Below are 26021 nucleotides of genomic sequence, written 5' to 3'. Positions count from 1 at the left end.
AAGCTGAGTGAAGGCAGCACACGTCGCCTGCACAGCAAATGCTAACCACCGGCCAGGGTCCCAGCTAAGTCCACGTCGAGGAGAGGGAACGGCTGCCCAGCAGCTCCCTCCTCCAACAGACTCTATAGTAGCACCACCCAACAGAAGCGGGGGTGTGCACCGCACACCAGCAAACTCTGCCAACAATAGTGACGCGGCAAACCACGGGAAAGGGGGCGTATGCTGCCCGCACAGCAACGCAGAACACCAGGCCGTCCAGGAAGGGAAGCTCAATGGCTGCTTCCACCGTCTGCCACAGCACCCGACAGCCAGGGTGGGTGCTCGCAATAGGCCAGAACAATGGTAGTGGCACCCGGCACCCGGCCCCCGGCCCCAGAAAACAGTGATACGCATGTGGCCTGCACCCAAACACAGGCGAGAGCAAGCTACAAGCAGGAGGAGGAGAGCGCCGGCTCCCTCATCCGCCTGTGAGTGGCTGCACCACCCGCTGGAACGAGGCTGTGCCTAATAACCAGATTCATGTAGCGGCTGGGGCACGCGGGGGCTGTGCCTTCTGCCCACACACACATCACAGGCTAGCCACTCAGCCGAGCCAGCGGCCGTACGCCTCCACCCGCCATGCTCCTCGCCCGCCGCCGCTGGGGCCGCTGGCTGCGCACTCGCCCGCCCACTTGTAGGCGCAATAGGAAGCCCGAGCCAGTGGCCATGGCCATGGCCAGCCTCGCACGGCGGGGAGGTCAGTGTGGCTTCACAACAGTCAGTCAGATCGCTGCTTCACTTTCTGAAGCTAGGCAAGAGACGCAAGGAGCTTCCCTGAGCCCCAATATTACCGACCACGCCACAACGGCCGCAGTTGCCATGTTAACACCCCCGGGGGAAGCAGTCGCTAACCCCCAACACTCACCATGAAGGATAGTAGATTCAGCAACCTTACCATCTGCTGGAGGTATGAATGGATCTCTCACCGCAGGCGACGCACAGCGCCACCGAGTCAGGTGAACAGGACCGCAACACGTCACAGCCGTTGAAGGGCATCAGCAGATCCGACCTACACGGTCACAAGGCTCCCAGCGATGGTGCATCATGACGCCGTACAGGCTCATCCCGTCAGGTGTATACGAACTGAACGCGAGAAGAAAAAAGGTGCCGAACCTGGGCAGCGACCCGAACTTAAACAGTTCCTGGGTCCCAGGGGTCACGAGTGATGTTGTTGGTATACATACTTGAACGTCGCATGCGTGAAGGGAACATTCCAGTGCTTTAAGTACCGCCTCTGGCGGTCAGTAGCGATGAAATAGAACCCCTGCTGCACAAGGTCTGCACAAGCATGGAAGGTTTGTTTGTACCTGGTTCTGGTTCTAGTAGGGACATTGTGTTGTCTGCATATGCAGATGACGTGATAGTTTTAATAAGGAACCAGGGTGACACGTTTTCACATAAATTACCATGGAGATTTATTCTGTAGAGTCAGCCTACTCCAGACCAGGACCTGGTCCAGGATTCAGTCTGCTCCAGACCAGGACCTGGTCCAGGATTCAGTCTGCTCCAGACCAAGACCAGGTCCAGGATTCAGTCTGCTCCAGACCAGGACCAGGTCCAGGATTCAGACTGCTCCAGACCAGGACCAGGTCCAGGATTCAGTCTGCTCCAGACCAGGACCTGGTCCAGGATTCAGTCTGCTCCAGACCAGGACCTGGTCCAGGATTCAGTCTGCTCCAGACCAGGACCAGGTCCAGGATTCAGTCTGCTCCAGACCAGGACCTGGTCCAGGATTCAGTCTGCTCCAGACCAGGACCTGGTCCAGGATTCAGTCTGCTCCAGACCAGGACTTGGTCCAGGATTCAGTCTGCTCTGGACCAGGACCAGGTCCAGGATTCAGTCTGCTCCAGACCAAGTCTGCTCCAGATCGGGACCAGGTCCAGGTTTTCCTCTCTTGCTCACTACACATTGTTGTCACACTCAACCAGACCCCCTGTCAGGATTTAAACATTGGGATCAATAATTCAGTCATTTTAGATTCATTATGATCTCAGATTGTTTGGAATCGTTAGGTAAGAGTTATCTATAGATGTCGATATCCATAGGTATCCATCTTATTGTGCTTACACACACACACACACACACACACACACACACACACACACACACACACACACACACACAATGAATTCTTCACCTGAGCAAAGTAGAGCTTGAGCTTCTTCCCGTTGAACTCGGACTCGTGCAGCTCTATGCGAGCACGAGCAGCTGCCTCCGGGGTGCTGAAGTTGATCCGAACTCTCCGAAAGCTTTTGAACATCTGGAAAGTCGTCTGTTCATCATAGATTCGAAACAGCGCCTCGAACCTCTCCTGTGGGGGGGTGGGGGTGGGGGTGGGGGGGGTACAGTGTGTTTGAGCAGGTTAGAGAACACTCCATCACAGTCATCCCTTCACAAACTCAGTGCAACACACACAAAGACACTCACTGTAGCTGCATCACTCATGTGGTTGCAGCTACATGATAAAAACAATCACGTTCATTACTTTCCACCAAACACATCTATGTGTAGCCACTAAAGTGGCGAAGTGTCCCAAATGTTGTCTCATCAGTCCTGCATCAGTCAGTCAGTGTAAATTACACGGTGTTTGAATGAGGTGTTTAGGCAGAGAGCCCTGCCTGAATTGACAGGGTGTGCCCGTGTGGGAGAGCTGAGGCAAGGGGAAAGAGATTCTATGCTGCACGGAATGTAGTTGACTAGATGGTGTACAGATCTCACAGTACTAAAGTGCTACTGGATGAATGATTGGCTTGGTGTAGGTCATCTATTCTTATTCCCAAATCCAGTGGGATCTTATTTTCTCATTCTGCATGATTTTGATCAAGGTGGTAAAAGGATAACCCCTTGGCTTTGAGTAAGTGAATACAGGTGATGATCAAACTATCATACCTTGATTACCAGTAACCAAGATGGCAAATTCAGAACCAGAGCCGTACAAATTCTGGACCAACTGGAGTGACTGTTGTCTTTGCCAGGAGAAGAATGGCAAAGACAACTGAGGCTGTGGCTCGGTTGGTGAAGCGGTCGTCTCATAATGGGGTCGTTGTTGGTTCAATTCCAAATCTCCACATGCTGAAGTGTGAGCTGGACACTGAGCTCCAAACTGCTACCAGTGAATGGATTGAGCGTCTTGCATTGCAGATGCCTTCATTGCATTTTTCAGTGGTGTGTGTGTCTGTGGATGTAAATTGTAGTGTAAAGCACTTTGGGCTGCGCTATGCAGTGCAAAAGCACTACTGAAGTTGTCTTCACCACGTGTACAACAACCACAAGATCAGGATAGCTACACACAATTAATGAGATGCCTATTGTTCTGGTTCCAGCCAGATTTGATGTTGCTGGCATATTTGAAGAAACTTTGTAGAGGAACAAGGCCGTCGCATAATGTTCAACAACAAAAAGCTGGAGACAGCCAGAAAAAGAAGAGCAGTAAGAGCTCAGCCAGACCGAGCTGCGTAGAACAAGCCTTGAAGACCCAATGTGCTTTATGTGACCGAGAAGCCTCATCCTCTGAACTCAGACAAGTCATGTCTAGGAACCTCAACAACAGACTTATTAATGGACCAAAACTTTAAAGAGAGAGGATGTCTCGTAGAGCCCCCAAGAGAGGGGAACAGGACGGGGTGCCTGAAGAGGACGCTCATCCACAGGCACTCTCACGGCTCGTCTCATCTCTAGTGGAGACCACCAGCTCTGGTCAGGGTCCTGCAGTCTGCTGACTTTCAGATATAGTTCAGAATCAGAATAGTCTTTATTGTCATCGCTACAAGTTACAACAAAATTACTGGGTTTTGAAGACGCCCAGGCAGCCAATTACAGCGCTCCGTCTTGAAAAAGAAACAGAGTTAAAGAAACTCAGACAGAAATTGGGGGAGGGGTGGTGGTAAAAAAAAAGATACATCAGTTCAGATCTCGGTTCCAAAAGGGAGTCGTGATTAGAAGTGAGAGACCAAAAAAAGCCAACCTGAGCACAAACACAGCGAGACACGTGAGACAAGCTGCTGTCAGACTAACGGATCAGCATCGCAGCTTCATCATCAGCAACACGTCTTCACCACTAGGGGGCAGCAGAGAGGTGTGGTGGAGACGCTGAGAGTGGGGGAGGGAGTGTGTGTGGCTCATCAGTCCAGGCAGTGTGTGTGGTTTGGCCCGCCTCCCCTCTGCGCTCCAGCTCAGATGGTCGCTGCTGGACGGCCTTGAACGAAGCGGTCCAGAGGTGAAGTTGGGTTGCAGCTGGGAGAGAGAGAGGGAAGGTAGAGAAGCAATCATTCTGGTCCTTGAGTCTTCAGGAGATGTTTAGTCCTCCAGGGTTCCAGACACAATCAGAAGGTCTCTTGTTTTGGTGGAAGGAGCCGTTGGACCTTCCTCTGCTGGTTCTCCTCTTTCCAGACAGAAGCTGGTTTAACCCTCTCGCTGCTGGTGACGTCCAGCTCGCGTCTCAGTCGTCCATAACCCAAACTGTCCGCCTTTCGAAAGAGTTCGCACAAACAGTCAGTCTCAGCTTTTGCCCGTTGATTTGAAAAGACCGTCCTCCCTTGGACGTCTTTTGTGGCGGCGGTCTTCTTAGTCCTCCAGAGGATCAGGTCGCAGCACCGGCCAATCAGCAGCAGGCCGATCAGCATCAATCCGAAAATGTAATCATCCACAATGACCTGGACGGACAGGGGTCCAGGCATGTGACCCCCTCCCCTTCCCCCGGGCGTCCATCACATACCCAGCATGCCGAGCCCCGTCCGGACAGGCAGGATCCTGCTCCTCTGCTCTTTGTTGAAAAACTGGTATCAAATGCGTAGAGAGACCAGCTGATCAGCTCCATGGTTGATATTTGGTTTGTTCGAAAAACCAAGTCCAGTGATTCCTCCAGTAAGACAGACGAGACAGAGAGCAGCAGCGACCAGAGGGAGGGAGGAGCCAACAGGGACGGTAGAAACAGCGTCCGCCTCCTCCCAGAGCCAGCACAAGAAAAACCTGTATGGCCAGAGCCTGGGAAAGCTATGTGCTGCTGTTAACGCCACAAGGCTGAAGGAAAGAACTGAACCCTCACATTCAATAGTATACTGGACTGATGGTGCTTCCAGTATGTGAACTTGTTACCTTTATTATGATTCCAGGATTAATATATGACAGAAGGAAGCAAGTCTCTGGTTCCAAATTCAGATTCTTTGGAGTCAAAAATGCATTTCATGACATGAAAATGATTTGACAGCAAGATCGTTCAAACAGGACAAGTCTTTGGTGGCCATCTTGTAAGAAGGCCACCATCTTGAAATTTTTAGGTGGGCTCCTAGTTTCATCAAAAGAGCAATCCCTATGGAGTATGTGTACCAATTTTGGACATGAGCAGTTGTTCCAGTTATCTGCTCCTTGATCACATGTGGCTCCACAGCAGCATCTTCCACAGAATCTTCTGGTGAGGCTGTTCGATGCTGCTCTCCACCCAGTCCTGGGCTCCAAATCAGCTTCTCAATCGAAGCCCAGCAGGAGGGGAAAGGCCTCCACCGCTGGTCTCTGGGTAATCAGGAGAGTTATTGTGTGTCTTCTCGCAAACCACCTCAGCTTTGAACTGCCTTTATCTTCCAGGGAATGGTTGGAGCTGTGTTTCTTTGTGTATGCCGTTTATTTTACTGCAATATCGAAATAAACAGAATAAACATTTACTAAAAATGAAGCTGAGAGTGATTTCCCCGGTGGGTGGAGACTCCACGAGTCTGAGGACAGTGACCTCTGCAAATGTGGCTCAGCTACAAAATAAAGGCCGTGGACACCTGGAGACATGTAAGGTGTAAATGATTCAACCAGCCGTTAAGCACTGTGATGGACTTTAAAGAAACATGCAGTTTAGTGCTTTCTCTCCCAATCCCCCCTTCTCCCTGTCATCCTGCTCTCTCCATGTCAGGCTTCTGATCCAACACCAACTTTTAAACTTCAGACTGATTTCACTTGTGTGTCTTACCATGTTTAGTAACGCCTCCAGGACTCATGCAAGATGCAAGAGAAGAGGCCAAGTCAGGAATAACTCCACTCCTTTTATGCTTCATGTGGAGAAACGCAGAAAACCAGAAAAGGATGGAAGTGTTTCTGCAGCACAACTACCACCTCCTGTGTGTGTGTGTGTGTGTGTGTGTGTGTGTGTGTGTGTGTGTGTGTGCATGTGACAGTATTCTGTTTGGTGTGCGTCTGTGCTTGCGTTGCTGAGTGCCACGGTACCATTGAGCAGTGTTTTCCTGACTCCACAGAATTCAGGCCATATTCAGTCAAACTCCACATGTGTATGCAGAGCCCTCAGTTTTTCCCAGAGGCCTCTTTGGCTGCAGAAATCCTTGGTTTCTGCACAAACCTTGCAATATATTTGGGGGTTGCATGATTTCATAATCTCTGCGTTTTCATTACAAAACCTCTGCCCATATACAGAAAGTTGGTAACACTTGAAGCACCCGGTATAACACAGTCTTAGTACTTATAAACACTCATAAATGATCACAATGCTTTATAACTCACTGTACAGGGTTAGGGTTAGGTTCTGGCATTGTGATCATCTATGAATGTTTATAACTATAGCTACACGTGTTATAATGGCATTATAATGCTTTATAAATGTACTTATAATGTGTAGGCTTCAAATAAAGTGTTACCAGAAAGTTGAAAGATGTTGCATTTACTTCACAAGGGGGAAGCCATTGGGGTGGGCTCCGCCCACATTATCTTATCATCTATAACGGAGTTAAAGTCTGGCTCCGCCTACATTATCTTATCATCTATAACGGAGTTGAAGTCTGGCTCCGCCTACATTATCTTATCATCTATAACGGAGTTGAAGTCTGGCTCCGCCTACATTATCTTATCATCTATAACGGAGTTGAAGTCTGGCTCCGCCCACATTATATTATCATTTTGGAAATCAATCAATTTCAATTTTTTTTGGAAAGAAGCTCCACAAGTGGAAAAACAAAAACTGAGTGCCATTCATAAATAACCTGCTAATATTTTCACATTCATGAAAGCGCATTTTTAAAAAGAAAAGTTTTTTTTTTTTTTTACTGTTCTGGTGCAGATCGTGTCTTATTTGAATTCTATCCTGTTGTCTAAAAATTACAGGGCCTTGAAATCTTTACAGATCAATACCTGTTAAAACATTTTCTTATTCTGATCTCCGTAACTGGTCTTACAAAATATCGAACTCATGATTAATCCACAAATAAATCTTATTTACCAACATAAGTGGTCAGAAAATACAATCCCTGTAAAACAGGAAGCACAGGCTTGATTTGGTTGATTTATTGAAGTTGCAGAGTGTTGGGGGGCGGGGGGTTCAGACGTTCATACACGTGCTATAATGGCTTTGTAATGCTTTATAAATGTACTTATAATGTCTAATACCGGGTGCTTCAAGTAAAGTGTTACCAAGACTTCCACAGACGGCGCCAGCAGTTCCTTCAGCCTGAAGCAGGATCTCCTCACTCCAGGTATAACATGGAGCGCACTGGAGCAAAACCAAGCCAAGCACCAGTCAGTCCCAGCGTCTCACTGCTGACGGCTAGCTAGCACCGAGCTAGCACCGAGTGGCTGGCTAGCACCGAGCTAGCACCGAGCTAGCACCAAGTGGCTGGCTAGCACCGAGCTAGCACCGAGCTAGCACCGAGTGGCTGGCTAGCACCGAGCTAGCACCGAGCTAGCACCGAGCTAGCACCGAGCTAGCACCGAGTGGCTGGCTAGCACCGAGCTAGCACCGAGCTAGCACCGAGTGGCTGGCTAGCACCGAGCTAGCACCGAGCTAGCACCGAGCTAGCACCGAGTGGCTGGCTAGCACCGAGCTAGCACCGAGCTAGCACCGAGTGGCTGGCTAGCACCGAGCTAGCACCGAGCTAGCACCGAGTGGCTGGCTAGCACCGAGCTAGCACCGAGCTAGCATCGAGTGGCTGGCTAGCACCGAGCTAGCACCGAGCTAGCACCGAGCTAGCACCGAGTGGCTGGCTAGCACCGAGCTAGCACCGAGCTAGCACCGAGCTAGCACCGAGCTAGCACCGAGTGGCTGGCTAGCACTGAGCTAGCACCGAGCTAGCACCGAGCTAGCACCGAGCGGCTAGCTAGCACCGAGCTAGCACCGAGCGGCTGGCTGCTCTGCAAGTTGATCTTGGTCCTGAACTGTAAAGCTTCAGCCTCCAGCATCACACAAAACATCACCTGGTTCGTCCAACATCTTCACCTGGTCTGAGCTGATGGACCACTCAGATCATGGACACTCTGTCTGAACTGGCTTAAAGTTGCACATTTTAACTGCAGTTCCATCCCTCAGTCCTCCACCCATCTCTCTCAGTCCTCCTCCATCTCTCTCCCTCACACACACACACACACTCACGCGCACGCACACACACACACACACACACGCTCAGTCTCGTATTTTTATCCTTGTGGGGACCGTCCATTGACTCCCATTCATGTCTAGCCCCTAACCCTGACCCTTACCCTAACCCTAACCCACACCACAACAAAGCCTAACCCTAAAGAAATGTTTTTGCACTTTTACTTTTTTCAGTAACAACAACATGGTCAAGAAAACACTGTTTCTCCTACTTAGGACCGGAAAAAGGTCCCCACAAGGCACGTCGTTCCACGTTTTGCTATCCTTGTGGGGACATTTGGCCCCGACAAGGATAGAAATACAAGAACACACACACACACACACACACACACACACACACACACACGCGCGCACACACACACACATGCATTCATACAAACACGACTTGTATAGACACCTAGATAGAATAGTGTGTTTGGTTTTGCTTTATCGTTAATAAATATAATCTTCGGAAACATTTATGTCGTTGATGTTTCACAGTTATGACAGGAATGTCGATCTCTTCGGTCCAAGAACTCCAGAATCCTTCAGGTTTTAATCATTAATCCAAATTCAAAATAATAGTTTAACCAAGTTTATGAGACTGATTACAGCGAATTGGCCCTTTTCCTACTAAACGTAGCTGGTGCCCCGAGGTTATCTGGAGAAAATCAGATCCCAAATTCTTTAATTAATAGTTGTGTGTGATAGTCAGTAATTATTACTGATAGCCAAATTCATTAAGTTGAAATCATAACATTATTGGGAAATCCGAACAAGAGTGTTGTTTTAGTGACGCTCTGGTAGAAAACAAAAGATGTTTCTTCATTATTCTTGAACTTTCGGTCTTGCTGTCTGCTTGATACAGGAAGTCATTAGAAATGACTCTTTACTTTAAGGTAGTAGCCTCATGAGCACAGGCTGTTGGAATCTCTTTTTTGTCTTATTCATCAAACAGCAGTTTCTGCAAGTTCCCACAAGTTTTTGACATTCCAAAATTTCATGACTAAAATTGCATAAATATCTTGTATATTCCATCACATTTTAATAGAATATGCCACAAAATCAGGGATTGTTGCCTGAAGCAATCACAGAACTACTGATCTCAGCTGATTAAAAAAGAAATGTAATTAATCACAACTCTGACCACAATTCAATCACAGTTAATCACATCATTTCTGAACTTATCATCAACACACAAAATCACCGATTTAATGCACAAAACTAGCTTCATCTGAATCTCTTAACTTCAGTAGAGCAGTTTCTCTTAAGTAAAATACTAATGTGGGAATTGAACCATCCAATATGTTAAAGTTGAGTTGCTCAAGGGAAGGCAGAAAGCCGCCACCTCTGAGCCTGGTTCTTCAGGGTCCTCCTCTGAGCCTGGTTCTTCAGGGTCCTCCTCCTCTGAGCCTGGTTCTGCAGGGTCCTCCTCCTCTGAGCCTGGTTCTTCAGGGTCCTCCTCCTCTGAGCCTGGTTCTGCAGGGTTCTCCTCTGAGCCTGGTTCTGCAGGGTTCTCCTCCTCTGAGCCTGGTTCTGCAGGGTTCTCCTCTGAGCCTGGTTCTGCAGGTTCTCCTCTGAGCCTGGTTCTGCAGGGTTCTCCTCCTCTGAGCCTGGTTCTGCAGGGTTCTCCTCTGAGCCTGGTTCTGCAGGGTTCTCCTCTGAGCCTGGTTCTGCAGGGTTCTCCTCCTCTGAGCCTGGTTCTGCAGGGTTCTCCTCCTCTGAGCCTGGTTCTGCAGGGTTCTCCTCCTCTGAGCCTGGTTCTGCAGGGTTCTCCTCCTCTGAGCCTGGTTCTGCAGGGTTCTCCTCCTCTGAGCCTGGTTCTGCAGGGTTCTCCTCCTCTGAGCCTGGTTCTGCAGGGTTCTCCTCCTCTGAGCCTGGTTCTGCAGGGTTCTCCTCTGAGCCTGGTTCTGCAGGTTTCTTCCTGTTAAAATGGAGTTTTTCCTTTCCACAGTCGCCTGTTCTTGCTCATGTGGATCTGTTGGGTCTGCTCTGTAAAAGTGTCTGGAAACAACCATGTTGTAATTGGAACATCATAAATAAAGCTGAATTGAATTGAATTGAACTGAATTGAATTGAATTGAACTGAATTGAAGGCCAGTCCCATCTTCTCTTTCGGTGTAGAACAGCCCAGAACATCGACGCTACAGGAGGATGTTTGTAACATCTTCAAGCTGAAGAATCTAATCCCCATAATTCACCTGCACCAGGGAGGAAAACAAACAAACAAACAAAAAAACAACCCAATGTCTATGTGACAGTAAAATTACTCTTCTCTTCTATTTCTATTTTCTTTCTCTGAGTCAATTTCTAACCCCACCCTAATGTGATTAATCTCAATTTTTGACATGGAGAGAAGACGAGAGAAGAAGTGGTTTTGGCTGACAACATGCTGCTCTTGTCACTGAACAATGAATGGTCAACGCTGAGAGCCAGCAGGACAGAAGGACGTCAACTGGACAAGAAATTCATCTTTCTTGTGATCTTAAAGTTTTGATGCTAAACACTTTTCAGAGTCACCCATCTCCTTCTCATCTCTTTTTAACAGAAAAGGGTAAAAAAATGAATTAAGGGAAAGTTGTGGATCTCTGTGACTCAAAGGTTTCTTTAAGGCTGAGCCACAGGGGCTATGCCTCAGAATCTCCTACTGCAAGGACAGCATATAGAAGTGACTGATGTAGGATGGCAGCAGGCAGGTAATGTGAAGTGGAGACTGACCACAGGGTCTAATTTTAGCCACAAAATCCGGCATCGCTGTGAACGAGAGGAAGCCTGAAAGCAACAGGTGAGGGAGGAGAGAGAACAGCATGTTCCCTTTTGGTACTACTGAGAAAGTCAACAACTGCTGCTACTGAAGGTGACACATGATTTACAAACACAACATCTACTAAAACCACCACCGTGAAGCCACATGTGACGATACATCCCCTGTATAGTGGCTCTACAGCTCCTCTATAGTGACTCTATAGTGACTCTATAGTGACTCTACAGCTCCTCTTTAGTGACTCGACAGCTCCTCTATAGCGACTCGACAGCTCCTCTATAGTGACTCTATAGTGGCTCTACAGCTCCTCTATAGTGGCTCTACAGCTCCTCTATAGCGACTCTACAGCTCCTCTATACTGACTCTACAGCTGCTCTATAGTGGCTCTACAGCTCCTCTATAGCGACTCTACAGCTCCTCTATAGTGACTCTATAGTGACTCTACAGCTCCTCTATAGTGACTCTATAGTGACTCTACAGCTGCTCTATAGTGGCTCTACAGCTCCTCTATAGTGACTCTATAGTGACTCTACAGCTCCTCTATAGTGGCTCTACAGCTCCTCTATAGCGACTCTACAGCTCCTCTATACTGACTCTACAGCTGCTCTATAGTGGCTCTACAGCTCCTCTATAGCGACTCTACAGCTCCTCTATAGTGACTCTATAGTGACTCTACAGCTCCTCTATAGTGACTCTATAGTGACTCTACAGCTGCTCTATAGTGGCTCTACAGCTCCTCTATAGCGACTCTACAGCTCCTCTATAGTGACTCTACAGCTCCTCTATAGTGGCTCTACAGCTCCTCTATAGCGACTCTACAGCTCCTCTATAGTAACTCTATAGTGGCTCTACAGCTCCTCTATAGCGACTCTACAGCTCCTCTATAGTTACTCTATAGTGACTCTACAGCTCCTCTATAGTGACTCTATAGTGGCTCTACAGCTCCTCTATAGCGACTCGACAGCTCCTCTATAGTGACTCGACAGCTCCTCTATAGTGACTCTATAGTGGCTCTACAGCTCCTCTATAGCGACTCTACAGCTCCTCTATAGTGACTCTATAGTGACTCTACAGCTCCTCTATAGTGACTCTATAGTGGCTCTACAGCTCCTCTATAGTGGCTCCACACCTCCTCTATAGTGACTCTATAGTGGCTCTACAGCTCCTCTATAGTGGCTCTACAGCTCCTCTATAGCGACTCGACAGCTCCTCTATAGTGACTCTATAGTAGCTCTACAGCTCCTCTATAGTGGCTCGACAGCTCCTCTATAGTGACTCGACAGCTCCTCTATAGTGACTCTATAGTGGCTCTACAGCTCCTCTATAGTGGCTCTACAGCTCCTCTATAGCGACTCTACAGTTCCTCTATAGTGACTCTATAGTGGCTCTACAGCTCCTCTATAGTGGCTCTACAGCTCCTCTATAGTGGCTCTACAGCTCCTCTATAGCGACTCTACAGCTCCTCTATACTGACTCTACAGCTGCTCTATAGTGGCTCTACAGCTCCTCTATAGCGACTCTACAGCTCCTCTATAGTGACTCTATAGTGACTCTACAGCTCCTCTATAGTGACTCTATAGTGACTCTACAGCTGCTCTATAGTGGCTCTACAGCTCCTCTATAGCGACTCTACAGCTCCTCTATAGTGACTCTACAGCTCCTCTATAGTGGCTCTACAGCTCCTCTATAGCGACTCTACAGCTCCTCTATAGTAACTCTATAGTGGCTCTACAGCTCCTCTATAGCGACTCTACAGCTCCTCTATAGTGACTCTATAGTGACTCTACAGCTCCTCTATAGTGACTCTATAGTGGCTCTACAGCTCCTCTATAGCGACTCGACAGCTCCTCTATAGTGACTCGACAGCTCCTCTATAGTGACTCTATAGTGGCTCTACAGCTCCTCTATAGCGACTCTACAGCTCCTCTATAGTGACTCTATAGTGACTCTACAGCTCCTCTATAGTGACTCTATAGTGGCTCTACAGCTCCTCTATAGTGGCTCTACACCTCCTCTATAGTGACTCTATAGTGGCTCTACAGCTCCTCTATAGTGGCTCTACAGCTCTTCTATAGTGGCTCGACAGCTCCTCTATAGTGACTCTACAGCTCCTCTATAGTGACTCTATAGTGGCTCTACAGCTCCTCTATAGTGGCTCTACACCTCCTCTATAGTGACTCTATAGTGGCTCTACAGCTCCTCTATAGTGGCTCTACAGCTCCTCTATAGTGGCTCGACAGCTCCTCTATAGTGACTCGACAGCTCCTCTATAGTGACTCTATAGTGGCTCTACAGCTCCTCTATAGTGGCTCTACAGCTCCTCTATAGCGACTCTACAGTTCCTCTATAGTGACTCTATAGTGGCTCTACAGCTCCTCTATAGCGACTCTACAGCTCCTCTATAGTGACTCTACAGCTCCTCTATAGTGACTCTATAGTGACTCTACAGCTCCTCTATAGCGACTCTACAGCTCCTCTATAGCGACTCTACAGCTCCTCTATAGTGACTCTACAGCTGCTCTATAGTGGCTCTACAGCTCCTCTATAGCGACTCTACAGCTCCTCTATAGTGGCTCTACAGCTCCTCTATAGTGGCTCTACAGCTCCTCTATAGCGACTCTACAGCTCCTCTATAGTGGCTCTACAGCTCCTCTATAGTGGCTCTACAGCTCCTCTATAGCGACTCTACAGCTCCTCTATAGTGACTCTATAGTGACTCTACAGCTCCTCTATAGCGACTCTACAGCTCCTCTATAGTGGCTCTACAGCTCCTCTATAGTGGCTCTACAGCTCCTCTATAGCGACTCTACAGCTCCTCTATAGTGACTCTACAGCTGCTCTGTAGTGGCTCTACAGCTCCTCTATAGCGACTCTACAGCTCCTCTATAGTGACTCTATAGTGACTCTACAGCTCCTCTATAGTGACTCTATAGTGACTCTACAGCTCCTCTATAGTGGCTCTACAGCTCCTCTATAGCGACTCTACAGCTCCTCTATAGTGACTCTACAGCTGCTCTATAGTGGCTCTACAGCTCCTCTATAGCGACTCTACAGCTCCTCTATAGTGACTCTATAGTGGCTCTACAGCTCCTCTATAGCGACTCTACAGCTCCTCCATAGTGACTCTATAGTGACTCTACAGCTCCTCTATAGTGACTCTATAGTGGCTCTACAGCTCCTCTATAGCGACTCGACAGCTCCTCTATAGTGACTCGACAGCTCCTCTATAGTGACTCTATAGTGGCTCTACAGCTCCTCTATAGCGACTCGACAGCTCCTCTATAGTGACTCTATAGTGGCTCTACAGCTCCTCTATAGTGGCTCTACACCTCCTCTATAGTGACTCTATAGTGGCTCTACAGCTCCTCTATAGTGGCTCTACAGCTCCTCTATAGCGACTCGACAGCTCCTCTATAGTGACTCTATAGTAGCTCTACAGCTCCTCTATAGTGGCTCGACAGCTCCTCTATAGTGACTCTATAGTGACTCTACAGCTCCTCTATAGTGACTCTATAGTGGCTCTACAGCTCCTCTATAGCGACTCGACAGCTCCTCTATAGTGACTCTATAGTGGCTCTACAGCTCCTCTATAGTGGCTCTACACCTCCTCTATAGTGACTCTATAGTGGCTCTACAGCTCCTCTATAGTGGCTCTACAGCTCCTCTATAGCGACTCGACAGCTCCTCTATAGTGACTCTATAGTAGCTCTACAGCTCCTCTATAGTGGCTCGACAGCTCCTCTATAGTGACTCGACAGCTCCTCTATAGTGACTCTATAGTGGCTCTACAGCTCCTCTATAGTGGCTCTACAGCTCCTCTATAGCGACTCTACAGCTCCTCTGTAGTGACTCTATAGTGGCTCTACAGCTCCTCTATAGTGGCTCTACAGCTCCTCTATAGCGACTCTACAGCTCCTCTATAGTGACTCTACAGCTCCTCTATAGTGACTCTATAGTGACTCTACAGCTCCTCTATAGCGACTCTACAGCTCCTCTATAGTGACTCTACAGCTCCTCTATAGTGACTCTACAGCTCCTCTATAGTGACTCTATAGTGACTCTACAGCTCCTCTATAGTGGCTCTACAGCTCCTCTATAGCGACTCTACAGCTCCTCTATAGTGACTCTACAGCTGCTCTATAGTGGCTCTACAGCTCCTCTATAGCGACTCTACAGCTCCTCTATAGTGGCTCTACAGCTCCTCTATAGTGGCTCTACAGCTCCTCTATAGCGACTCTACAGCTCCTCTATAGTGGCTCTACAGCTCCTCTATAGTGGCTCTACAGCTCCTCTATAGCGACTCTACAGCTCCTCTATAGTGACTCTATAGTGACTCTACAGCTCCTCTATAGCGACTCTACAGCTCCTCTATAGTGACTCTATAGTGACTCTACAGCTCCTCCATAGCGACTCTACAGCTCCTCTATAGTGACTCTACAGCTCCTCTATAGTGGCTCTACAGCTCCTCTATAGCGACTCTACAGCTCCTCTATAGTGACTCTACAGCTGCTCTATAGTGGCTCTACAGCTCCTCTATAGCGGCTCTATAGCTCCTCTATAGCGGCTCTACAGCTCCTCTATAGTGACTCTACAGCTCCTCTATAGTAGCTCTACAGCTCCTCTATAGCGGCTCTATAGCTCCTCTATAGCGACTCTACAGCTCCTCTATAGTGGCTCTGCAGCTCCTCTATAGTGGCTCTACAGCTCCTCTATAGCGACTCTACAGCTCCTCTATAGTGACTCTATAGTGACTCTACAGCTCCTCTATAGCGACTCTACAGCTCCTCTATAGTGACTCTATAGTGACTCTACAGCTCCTCTATAGCGACTCTACAGCTCCTCTATAGTGACTCTATAGTGACTCTACAGCTCCTCTATAGCGACTCTACAGCTCCTCTATAGCGACTCTACAGCTCCTCTATAGTGGCTCTACAGCTCCTCTATAGTGGCTCTACAGCTCCTCTATAGCGACTCTACAGCTCCTCTATAGTGACTCTATAGTGACTCTACAGCTCCTCTATAGCGACTCTACAGCTCCTCTATAGTGACTCTATCGTGACTCTACAGCTCCTCTATAGCGACTCTACAGCTCCTCTATAGTGACTCTACAGCTCCTCTATAGTGGCTCTACAGCTCCTCTATAGCGACTCTACAGCTCCTCTATAGTGACTCTACAGCTGCTCTATAGTGGCTCTACAGCTCCTCTATAGCGGCTCTATAGCTCCTCTATAGTGGCTCTACAGCTCCTCTATGGTGGCTCTACAGCTCCTCTATAGCGACTCTACAGCTCCTCTATAGCGACTCTACAGCTCCTCTATAGTGACTCTACAGCTCCTCTATAGTGACTCTACAGCTCCTCTATAGCGACTCTACAGCTCCTCTATAGTGAAACCTCTGTCGCAGTGCGGCCCCCTTTGCCGAGAGGGGCTCAGACATGCTTTCTAAGTTAACACACCTCACAGAGCGACACCTTGCCAGTCTGATCTGACAGGAAAACAGTCAAATTACGCTCAGAGTCCATTTCTCCAGTCCGTCTCCAGAGTCCTGCAGAAGCTCCCGAAGCTCTTTGCTTTAATGAGGCCTCAGATTCCTGTGTTGTTTCCTCATAGTGTGGAAGCGGAGTGTGGAGCTTCTCCAGTGACTTTCTGTTCACTCAGAGTTACAGCGCCACCTGGAGGCCTGGCATATGAACCTCATTGTTTTGAGTTGTTCTCATGATGTCCTGTGGATGCAGACATACTGTTTGAGCCCAAAATGATTTTTATTCCAGGTAAATTTAGGCTTCAAATGACTTCTATTGAGTTAATAAGATGATGTTCTGGAAGCACCATCGTTGAAAAAAAACTGAGCAAAAAGTGGCATGTCCAGAATTATTCACACACCTCCCATTAATCCTCAGAAGAGCCTTCATTAGCTATTACAGCAGAGGAAGCTTCACAAACCACTCCCTTTATTTTCTGAAGCCACCAGATGGCGCTCTTGGTTCTGAGGACTGACAATGAACTGTGCTCTCAAGCATTTCTTGAACAGATTGCGCCACCTAGTGGCTTCAGCAAATAAAGACAGTGGTTCATGAAGCTTCATGAAGCCTCATCTGCACATCACCATACAGCAATCAAACTCTTCCTGGGATTACAGAGCAGCTTTTTCATGTCTCCACTGCTATTTTTGAGTAATCTTTGGTTTTCAGCATGTCCTCCATTGAGTCCGCATAGCATGTCCCTCTCGACAGAGACACCTGTCTCCACGGGACACGATCACTTGGATTGTAGGGTGCCGCCTCACTAGAGGGTTTACTGTGTATCTTTCCTGGCTGAAGGTGAATCTTATATAGTCTAAGTGAGAAAACTGTCTCTTTTGGATATGAAGTTTCCCAACCTCGGAAGAGAAAGAGAAGAGAAAATGTTTTAATTCTGTTACAAACTTCAGAAAAGTTGGGATCTGCTCCCACAGTTGCATATTATGAAATGTGTTTGGAATAGCAGGACAGTCAAAAGGAGGCGTGAAGTCCTCGCTCTCAAATATCTGTGTGGCCTGACTGAACCTGGTGTGGTCATGCCTGTTCTCCAAGTCACCTTTACATAACAGCCCGGAGTCACAGTGTGTGTGTGTGTGTGTGTGTGTGTGTGTGGGGCCGGTGTGGCAGGATGCAGGGTGGTGTAGCAGCACTGAGGGTTCCCTCATTTATTAAACAAACTTACAGCAGAAAACTGGACGTACGGCGATTTTCACGCTAAGATAGGCATTTGTCAATATGGATGTCAGCGTATGGTACGATCAAATCCCCCCACAGGTCTGACATCGTGCAGTTTGAGTGGCATTTGGTTTTGCAGTGCAGTAGTGAAACCTGATGAAGTGTGAAAATAATTATTGAGCAAGTAGCCACATATTCAGTACAGATTAAAAAGTAAAAGAATCAAAAAGTAAAATAATGCCCTTACAGAATATCTAATGAATTCCCCCTTGTGAGATTAATAAAGGATTCCCATCATTCAACAACAGAGAGGTCAGGGTCCAGCAGTCGAAGCTCTTATCTGACTGTTTATGTGGTTTTATGTCATGTTATGAGGGTGAATTTATAAAAACATGCATGAAGGCTGGGTTTGATAATCTCACTTTGTTTTGCCTAAATTGCATAACATCACATTTACACTTCCTTTACTTTAAAAATGTCTTGTTTCATGAGTGATAAGATGATAAATCCTCAAATAAACTCTTTTTCTCATTGAAAGGTTCTTCATGCGGTGTGTGTTTCTGGACTGAATGACTTGAATATTTATGATGAAAACACACCTTGTGTGTGGATTAGAGCTGAAACAATGTTCGCAGTGTGTTTCTGGAGCGTTCCTGTCCTGCTGACCGTTCAGTGAGCTGTGATCTGCTCAAAGCCGCTGGGGATTTCAATCAGAGTCTAATCCTCAGGCTCGTTCAGTTCAATGTTCAGTAACACCATTTGGCGTTTTGTATCAGAATGAGGGGATTAACCCAGTCTAATTGGGATGTAAAGAAAAGCTATTCTGCATTTTTCCCTTTGGCGAATCACTCCGGTTGCTCTGCGACACGTGCACGGTTTGAGCACTCCATAATCCAGACTGCTTCAGTAGGATTTGGGTGAAAACCAACAAAGTAGGCCACGGAGCCGCGGGGTGAGTCAGGGAATGTGCCGCACTAAAAATAGACCTTGCTGGAATAACGAAGAAGACCTCTCCAGTGGAGCATCTTTTATGTTTCCATCCTGGGGTCAGTGTGATGGGGTCAAACCAGGAATAAGGCAGCAGAGATAGAACATGATGTCCTACATCGACTCCTCCAGTGCTGCCCCTCAGCCTGCGATCCACATGCTACCTGCTCACTGTGTGTAAGTGTGTTTCCCAGCGGCTCTATGGTTCCATGCTCCATGCTCCATGGCTCCATGGCAGGGGTGTCCAGCCTTTTTTGACCCAAGATCTACTTTTCAAATTGCCAATCCCTCAGGATCCAGTGTTGCTTTCGTTAACGATGACGACAACGAAAATATTTCATCAACTAAATATTTCCGTGACTAAAACGAGACGTGACGAGCTAAAAATATGTCTTTAAAGACAGAAATATGACGGGACGGATCTGTTGTTTTCATCAACGAGACGAGACGAGACAAAAATGTCAGTATTTTGACTTTCAAAATAAATTAAAACAAATGCGATTCTTCCAGCTTGTTCACGTAGATCGGCAGCTTTACTCTGAAAATATCAGCAATTCACGAGCTGCTTCCTGTTTGACCACGCCTGCGCAGCAACTTCCGAACAGGGACTTGGCGGGAGGAAAAGACACCGTGAATTATGGACGTACTTAAATCAGAATCCAGCAGAAATTAACCCAGAATGCCTGGTAGTGGGAGACGGAGGATCTAATCAACTGCAATAGGAGCCCATCGCTGATTAGTGAAGTTTTTTTCCCCCAAGTACCTAATAGATCTTTACTTTTTCTTTTTCTTTTCTTTTTATTAAAAATAATTCAGGTGTTGTCTTATTTTGAAGAAATATATTTTCACTTTTGTTTAAAATTTGTAGGCTATAGAGAAATTTCAGGTAAGGAATACTTTTTATCAAACTCAAGTTCTGTTTGTCATTTCAGCTTTGAAGACTTCCAAGTGTTTCAAACCATCAAATGTAGCCAAGGAATTAATTTAGTTTATTTCAGATGTTTTAATGGTCGTATTTTCCGAATAACCATCTTAATATTGGTTTTATCGCTCCTCCAAAAGAATTACAGGCAGTTACTCTGACCAGTTCAAATCAGGAACATAGAAACATAACAGACCCGTTTTAATAGAAGATCTCAGCCTTTATATCAGTATGGACATTATAAAAATAACTTCAAAGTATCAGCAAAACTCCTATTAGTCCTCTCATCTGTCTGGCAGAGCTCATATCAGCACTGCACTGAGGTTGTAGAGTATCAGACTAGTCCAGTTTATTATTTAATATTCAAAGGCATCAATGTGTTCTGTTGGTTTTGTGCCATTGAAGTATATTTTATTATGTTTGTTTGGTTTACAGTTTCCTTTGTCTGTCTTTTTCCTCATGTATTGTTTAAGCCTTTTTTTTTTAAATGAGTAAAACTGGACAAAAACCCGTTTGGTTTTCGTCGACTGAAACGAGTCTAAAACTATGAAGTGTAGAAATGACTAAAATGTAACAAAAACGAATAAGCATTTCGTCCAAAAGACTAAGACTAAAACTAAATCAAAATAGGCTGCCAAAAACAACACTGTCAGGATCTACCTGGTCCAGCGGTGGGGGGTGCTGGCGTTGGTGGCCACCGTCGCAGCCGCACCACAGCAGCACCGCCACCGCTGTTTCTCATGGATGAACCTCTGTGTGCGTGCACACATTACTCTCTTCTTTCTTTTTTTACCGCACAAACTTTTTTTTTTCCCCCCTGCACCTCGCGGTCTACCTGCTGACACTCCGTCGATCACAATCGACTGGTTGGGCACCTCTGCTCCATGGCTCCATGGCTCCATGGCTCCATGGCTCTATGGCTCCATGGCTCCATGGCTCCATGGCTCCATGGCTCTACGGCTCCATGGCTCCATGGCTCTACGGCTCCATGGCTCTATGGCTCCATGGCTCCATGGCTCCATGGCTCCATGGCTCTACGGCTCCATGGCTCCATGGCTCCATGGCTCCATGGCTCCATGGCTCCATGGCTCCATGGCTCCATGGCTCCATGGCTCCATGGCTCCATGGCTCCATGGCTCTATGGCTCTATGGCTCCATGGCTCCATGGCTCCATGGCTCCATGGCTCCATGGCTCTACGGCTCCATGGCTCCACGGCTCCACGGCTCCACGGCTCCACGGCTCCACGGCTCCACGGCTCCACGGCTCTATGGCTCCATGGCTCCATGGCTCCATGGCTCCATGGCTCCATGGCTCCATGGCTCTACGGCTCCATGGCTCTACGGCTCCAGGGCTCCATGGCTCCATGGCTCCATGGCTCCATGGCTCCATGGCTCCATGGCTCTATGGCTCTATGGCTCCATGGCTCCATGGCTCCATGGCTCCATGGCTCCATGGCTCTACGGCTCCATGGCTCCACGGCTCCACGGCTCCACGGCTCCACGGCTCCACGGCTCCACGGCTCCACGGCTCTATGGCTCCATGGCTCCATGGCTCCACGGCTCCACGGCTCCACGGCTCCACGGCTCCACGGCTCCACGGCTCTATGGCTCCATGGCTCCATGGCTCCATGGCTCCATGGCTCCATGGCTCCATGGCTCTACGGCTCCATGGCTCTACGGCTCCAGGGCTCCATGGCTCCATGGCTCTACGGCTCCACGGCTCCACGGCTCCACGGCTCCACGGCTCCACGGCTCCACGGCTCCACGGCTCTATGGCTCCATGGCTCCATGGCTCCATGGCTCCATGGCTCCATGGCTCCATGGCTCTACGGCTCTATGGCTCCATGGCTCTACGGCTCCATGGCTCCATGGCTCCATGGCTCCATGGCTCTATGGCTCCATGGCTCCATGGTGGCAAGCTGGAAATCAGCTTTTTCACCAGAACACATTCATCCTGTCGGCAGCAACCTGCTCACTAAACTTTAAGTCGAGCAGGAGCAGGGATGCCTAAACAGCACTGACACAGCGCTTCAACACAGACACACACACACACACACACACACACACACACACACACACACAGTGAAGGACAAACTCAAATTTTGTAGAATTGTTGTGATCTCAGGTTCACAGGCTGGAATCCCACAGTGGAAAGGCACCAGTGTGGTTCTCTAGACTGACCTTTGACCTCCTGGAGCTCCCCCTCCCCACATCAAATACTGTCACAGGAGGGATTCATTCGGTTCACATAACAAACGAGAAAGAAAGAAAAGCTCATGAGTGGTGTTCGTGCTGTGGATCCCAGATGAAGCTGTTCAGAAGTCAGCAGACCTCCGGACTAGAACCAGGCCGGTCCTGGTCCTGGTCCTGGTCCTGGCTCTTCATGGTGAGCAGACTGAGGCCTGCACCTCCCATCTCTTGGACTGGAATCTGATCAGTTCATAGTGGAGTCATTTTGGCCATGTGGAACCAGACACCCACACAGGAGAGCGGCCTTTGTTCCACGCCAGCCCAGCGGACGCAGCTCTAACCTTTATCTGACAGCTGAGCCTCAGCGCTGCTCTCCGGTTACAGCTGCAGAGAGCAGACACACCTGAGCCCGGCCATCAGACCCCGGTCCGCTCAGCCATGCCGAGACGCAGCTCCTGTTTCCAAGCAGCTCAGAACATAACACCATCAGCATGGACATGCAGTGTGTGTCCTGCTGCCTCATGCTGCGGCATAACGGCGGCCACAGAGCGTCTCTTCATGCTAAAGCTACCACTGCAAACTGGCTCAACAGCAGGTCGTCATCAGACCGAGGTGTTTCTCAGCCCGTCAAAACTGAGCCTCACTTCCCAGCACCATCACCATGTGAGACAAGGCTGACAGTTATTGATATGTTATTGTTTCAAAGAAATAAAATACGCTCCAAAATATCAAAAATAAAGATATGAAGGCAGACAAACAGTATATATTTATAAAACCTTTCAAAACTATTACATTTTTGGGCTATTTGCAAGATTGATGTTTAAAATCAGCACAAAGCCAACCGGTTATAGACTGGGATGAACTGAAAAGACTGTGGGAAAAACTGGAAACACCACGGAACACAGCAACACTTTAACTCTGAACAAGATTAGCTGTTGAGTCATTAAACCTCACCCCGTCCTTCTGAGGCAGTGACGCCTGACAACATGTGACACTCTGAGGGAGGGAAGGTGCCCGAGATGGATGGAAACTTCACCCAGTGTCCTCAAGCACAAGTGTGTTTGTGTGTTTGCTGACAAACCTGTTTATCTGACAGTCTGCTGACTCACTCACTCTGTTGTGGTGGGAGAGTGTGACTGTTACTACAGCCTCCTCTGAGTGAGCAGCAGAAGCTGCTGGTCGAGGATGCTGGATGATGGAGGGTGATTTTATCTGATGGTAGGTGATAGGAGGAGATGGTGGATTATGTTAGACGATCGTAGGTGATGCTAGATGTTGGCAGGTAATTCTTTCTGATGGCATGTGATGGTAGATGATGGAAGGTATGGTGGATGTGTGACATTTGAACAGATCCAGTACTGTGTGCCTGCTAACATGCTATGACCTTCACCAGGTGTCCTGTGAAATCACCTGCTGATGCTGGTGGATTTTCCAGATAATCATGGTGTAGTGAAGATGGTAGAGATACTGCGCTGTGAGCTGTCTCATCTGAACCCCCATCCTGCACTGCTCCTTTTGTTTACACTCTGGAGTTGGAGCCTGCAGGACACACTGGCTCTGGAACGAGCCGCCCGGTCTGCAGCTTCTCTTCTGGCCTCATTAATGATGAACCCTGGAAGGACTGAGCCAAGGCGTGGGAAAGCTCTTTCAACCATGGCAATCCAAACGCTAACTTCAAAATACACTGGCTACTCACAAAACATCTCCACCAATACTCAGCAGTTCTCTTCTTCTGGTCCATTCAAACAGCAATGCCAGGGCCTAATCGTTCCACGAAAGACCTTTAAATAGCAGCAACAACCTGCAAAATCCAGTCACATTGAAGAGAACATGAGCCTTCATCAGGCTCACATCTTGTTGAGTGATAATCAGAACAGGAGCAGACAGACGGTGCCTCACATGCTCTGCTTTAATCTGCTCTCTCCATTTCCCTGTGTGGGTCAGATGAGAGGATTAGTGGTCTTCTTTGTGCCATTCAGATGTTATTACTCGGGATCTCTGGATCGTTTCATAGTGGAAAGAGCCTTTTTCTTTAGCCATGTCTGTGATGGAGGCCTGCTGAGAGTGGTCACACAGAGACCTTTAAGAAGACTGACAACAGAATGGATAAAGTTTCGGACCGCAGCACCAACAAGGACTCCACTGTGAACCAAGGGACACATGTTGTCTCACTAACAGACGCCTGATAAACAGACAATCCCCAGGAAGCCTTCAGCATGGACAGTGTCATCTGACAGTGAAGGAATATTGCAGGATAAGCCTTCGTCCTGGCACTTCTGCAGCAAATAGTAACTGTGAAGGATCAGCTGATTGCTTCTGCTGTCTGACAACCAGGGTGGTTCTCTGTTCATCCATCCACCCCTTCATCCATCATCCATCCATCCAGCCACCCCTCCATCAGCTATCCATCCATCCATCATCATCCATCCCTCCATACATCCATCCATTCATTAATCATCCATCCATCCCTCCAGCCAACCCTCATCCATCCATCGAGGAAAAATGAGCAAAACACAAGCAAGTCTGGAATCGGCTCTGCTTCTGAAACACTGCGGACGTTAATGTGATAGAAGAACAAACGTGCCAAGAGAAAGAGAACTGTGATGGGGAAAGCTACGCCTCAAAGCACATATATTAATCTCATCAATTTAAGCATTTGCATTCATAAAAAAATCATGTCTTCCTTTCAGTTCTCAACAGCCTATCAGTCACAGTATAGGAATGTTCCCTGAGATCGCGTCCTCCTCATACAGACCTAACAGCTTTCAATGTGTTTGAGATGATCAGCACCAGGGTCTAGTACAGGGTAGTTAAAATGCTTCTCTATCCTCAGGTAGCTTTTTCTCAGGCGCTACATAAACTGTAGTGTCGCTGCAGTGAGCAGAGGGGAAAACGGGTTTGTGTGCCACTGCGTCTCCAACTGCTCTTCTCTTTTCCGGCATGTGTCTTGAATGGACAACTCAGTCTGCCAAACCCTTCCATTCCACTCCTGTGCCATCCACATTCCTCAAGCTGCCAGCTCGGACACACAGTGAGAAGCCAAAAGGCACATGGGCACTTCAGCACTGCTTCTTCCTGCCTGCTCTCCTGCTGTCTGGCGTTCACCAGCATGGCTGACGGAGTCGTGCTACAGAGCTGAGAACCAGGCCGAGCTGCAGCAGCTCCCATTGAGAAAAACCCTCGTCTGCCAGAGGGAGAGAGAGGGAGGGGGAGAGAGAGAGGGAGGGGGGAGGAGAGAGAGAGAGAGAGAGAGAGAGAGAGAGACAGAGAGAGATGGACAAAGAGACAGAGACAGAAAGAAAGAAAGATGGGCTGAGAGACAGAAAAAATGAGAGAGAGAGAGAGAGACAGAGAGCGGGAGAGACGGAGACACAGACGACAGAAAGAGAACAAGAGATCTCTGCATTCATGTCACCAAGACATGCATGAGCATGTCCTCCAGCAGCATGCAGGACAGCAGTGGCTGCAGGAGGAGGACTGACCTGCATCTTGTCTGACGTGAACACCTCAGAGTCCACTTCACAGGCAATGATGGTCACCATCTCCAGCTTCATGTTTATCGAAGGCATTCCCTCGCCTGGTGCAGTGAAATAACAATATCAAGCCAAAATGTATTTGTCCTCCTGTCTCGGGGCCACAGGCAGAGGTCTGTGTGGTTGTTGATCCAGAACGGAGGGTCGGGTCCGACGGTCTGCTTGGTCCAGGGAGCGAGAGAGGAGCTGCCGGTGGATCCACACCGCACTGAGGGCTGCTGGGAGTGATGCTGCAGCAGACGCATGAATAACCCCCTCCCTTCCCTGTCTCCCTGCCTCTCGGTCCCTCCCCCTCCCTCCCTCCAGCCCCCCCTCCCCCGGCTCCACATTGACGTCATCACCATCCTCACGTTCGTCGTGTTTTACGCCACTACAGTGTCTGACGAACCGTGCAGGGTGCACTGCAGAAGCTGTCCGGTTTATTCCGCTTTTTCTGGGGTTTTTTTTTTTCCCTGTGTGTGTGTGTGTGTGTGTGTGTGTGTGTGTGTGTGTGTGTGCTGACAGAGTTGCTGGAGTAAAATGTGTCACAGCCATTTTGAAAGAAAACAAGTCAA

General features: G+C 48.2%; 1 protein-coding gene across 2 annotated transcripts in view; it reads right to left on the bottom strand.

The window, feature by feature from the left end:
- Positions 1–25732, bottom strand: part of rcan3 (regulator of calcineurin 3) — a 31495-nt gene extending 5763 nt beyond the window's left edge. Inside the window, exons 1-2 of one of the 2 annotated variants that reach the window (XM_030117006.1) lie at positions 25417–25732; positions 2177–2350 (exon numbers count right to left, since the gene is read on the bottom strand). In XM_030117006.1, the coding sequence (XP_029972866.1) occupies positions 2177–2350; positions 25417–25503 (261 nt within the window). In that variant the 5' untranslated portion in view covers positions 25504–25732. The remainder of the gene's footprint in view (positions 1–2176; positions 2351–25416) is intronic. The other variant, XM_030117007.1, reaches the window with a different exon arrangement.
- Between the last annotated feature and the right edge of the window lie 289 nt (positions 25733–26021).

Source organism: Salarias fasciatus, chromosome 19 (assembly GCF_902148845.1).
Source record: "Salarias fasciatus chromosome 19, fSalaFa1.1, whole genome shotgun sequence".
NCBI lineage: Eukaryota > Metazoa > Chordata > Actinopteri > Blenniiformes > Blenniidae > Salarias > Salarias fasciatus.
Note: the sequence above shows the minus strand (reverse complement) of the source record. Positions and strands in the feature narration are given on the sequence as shown.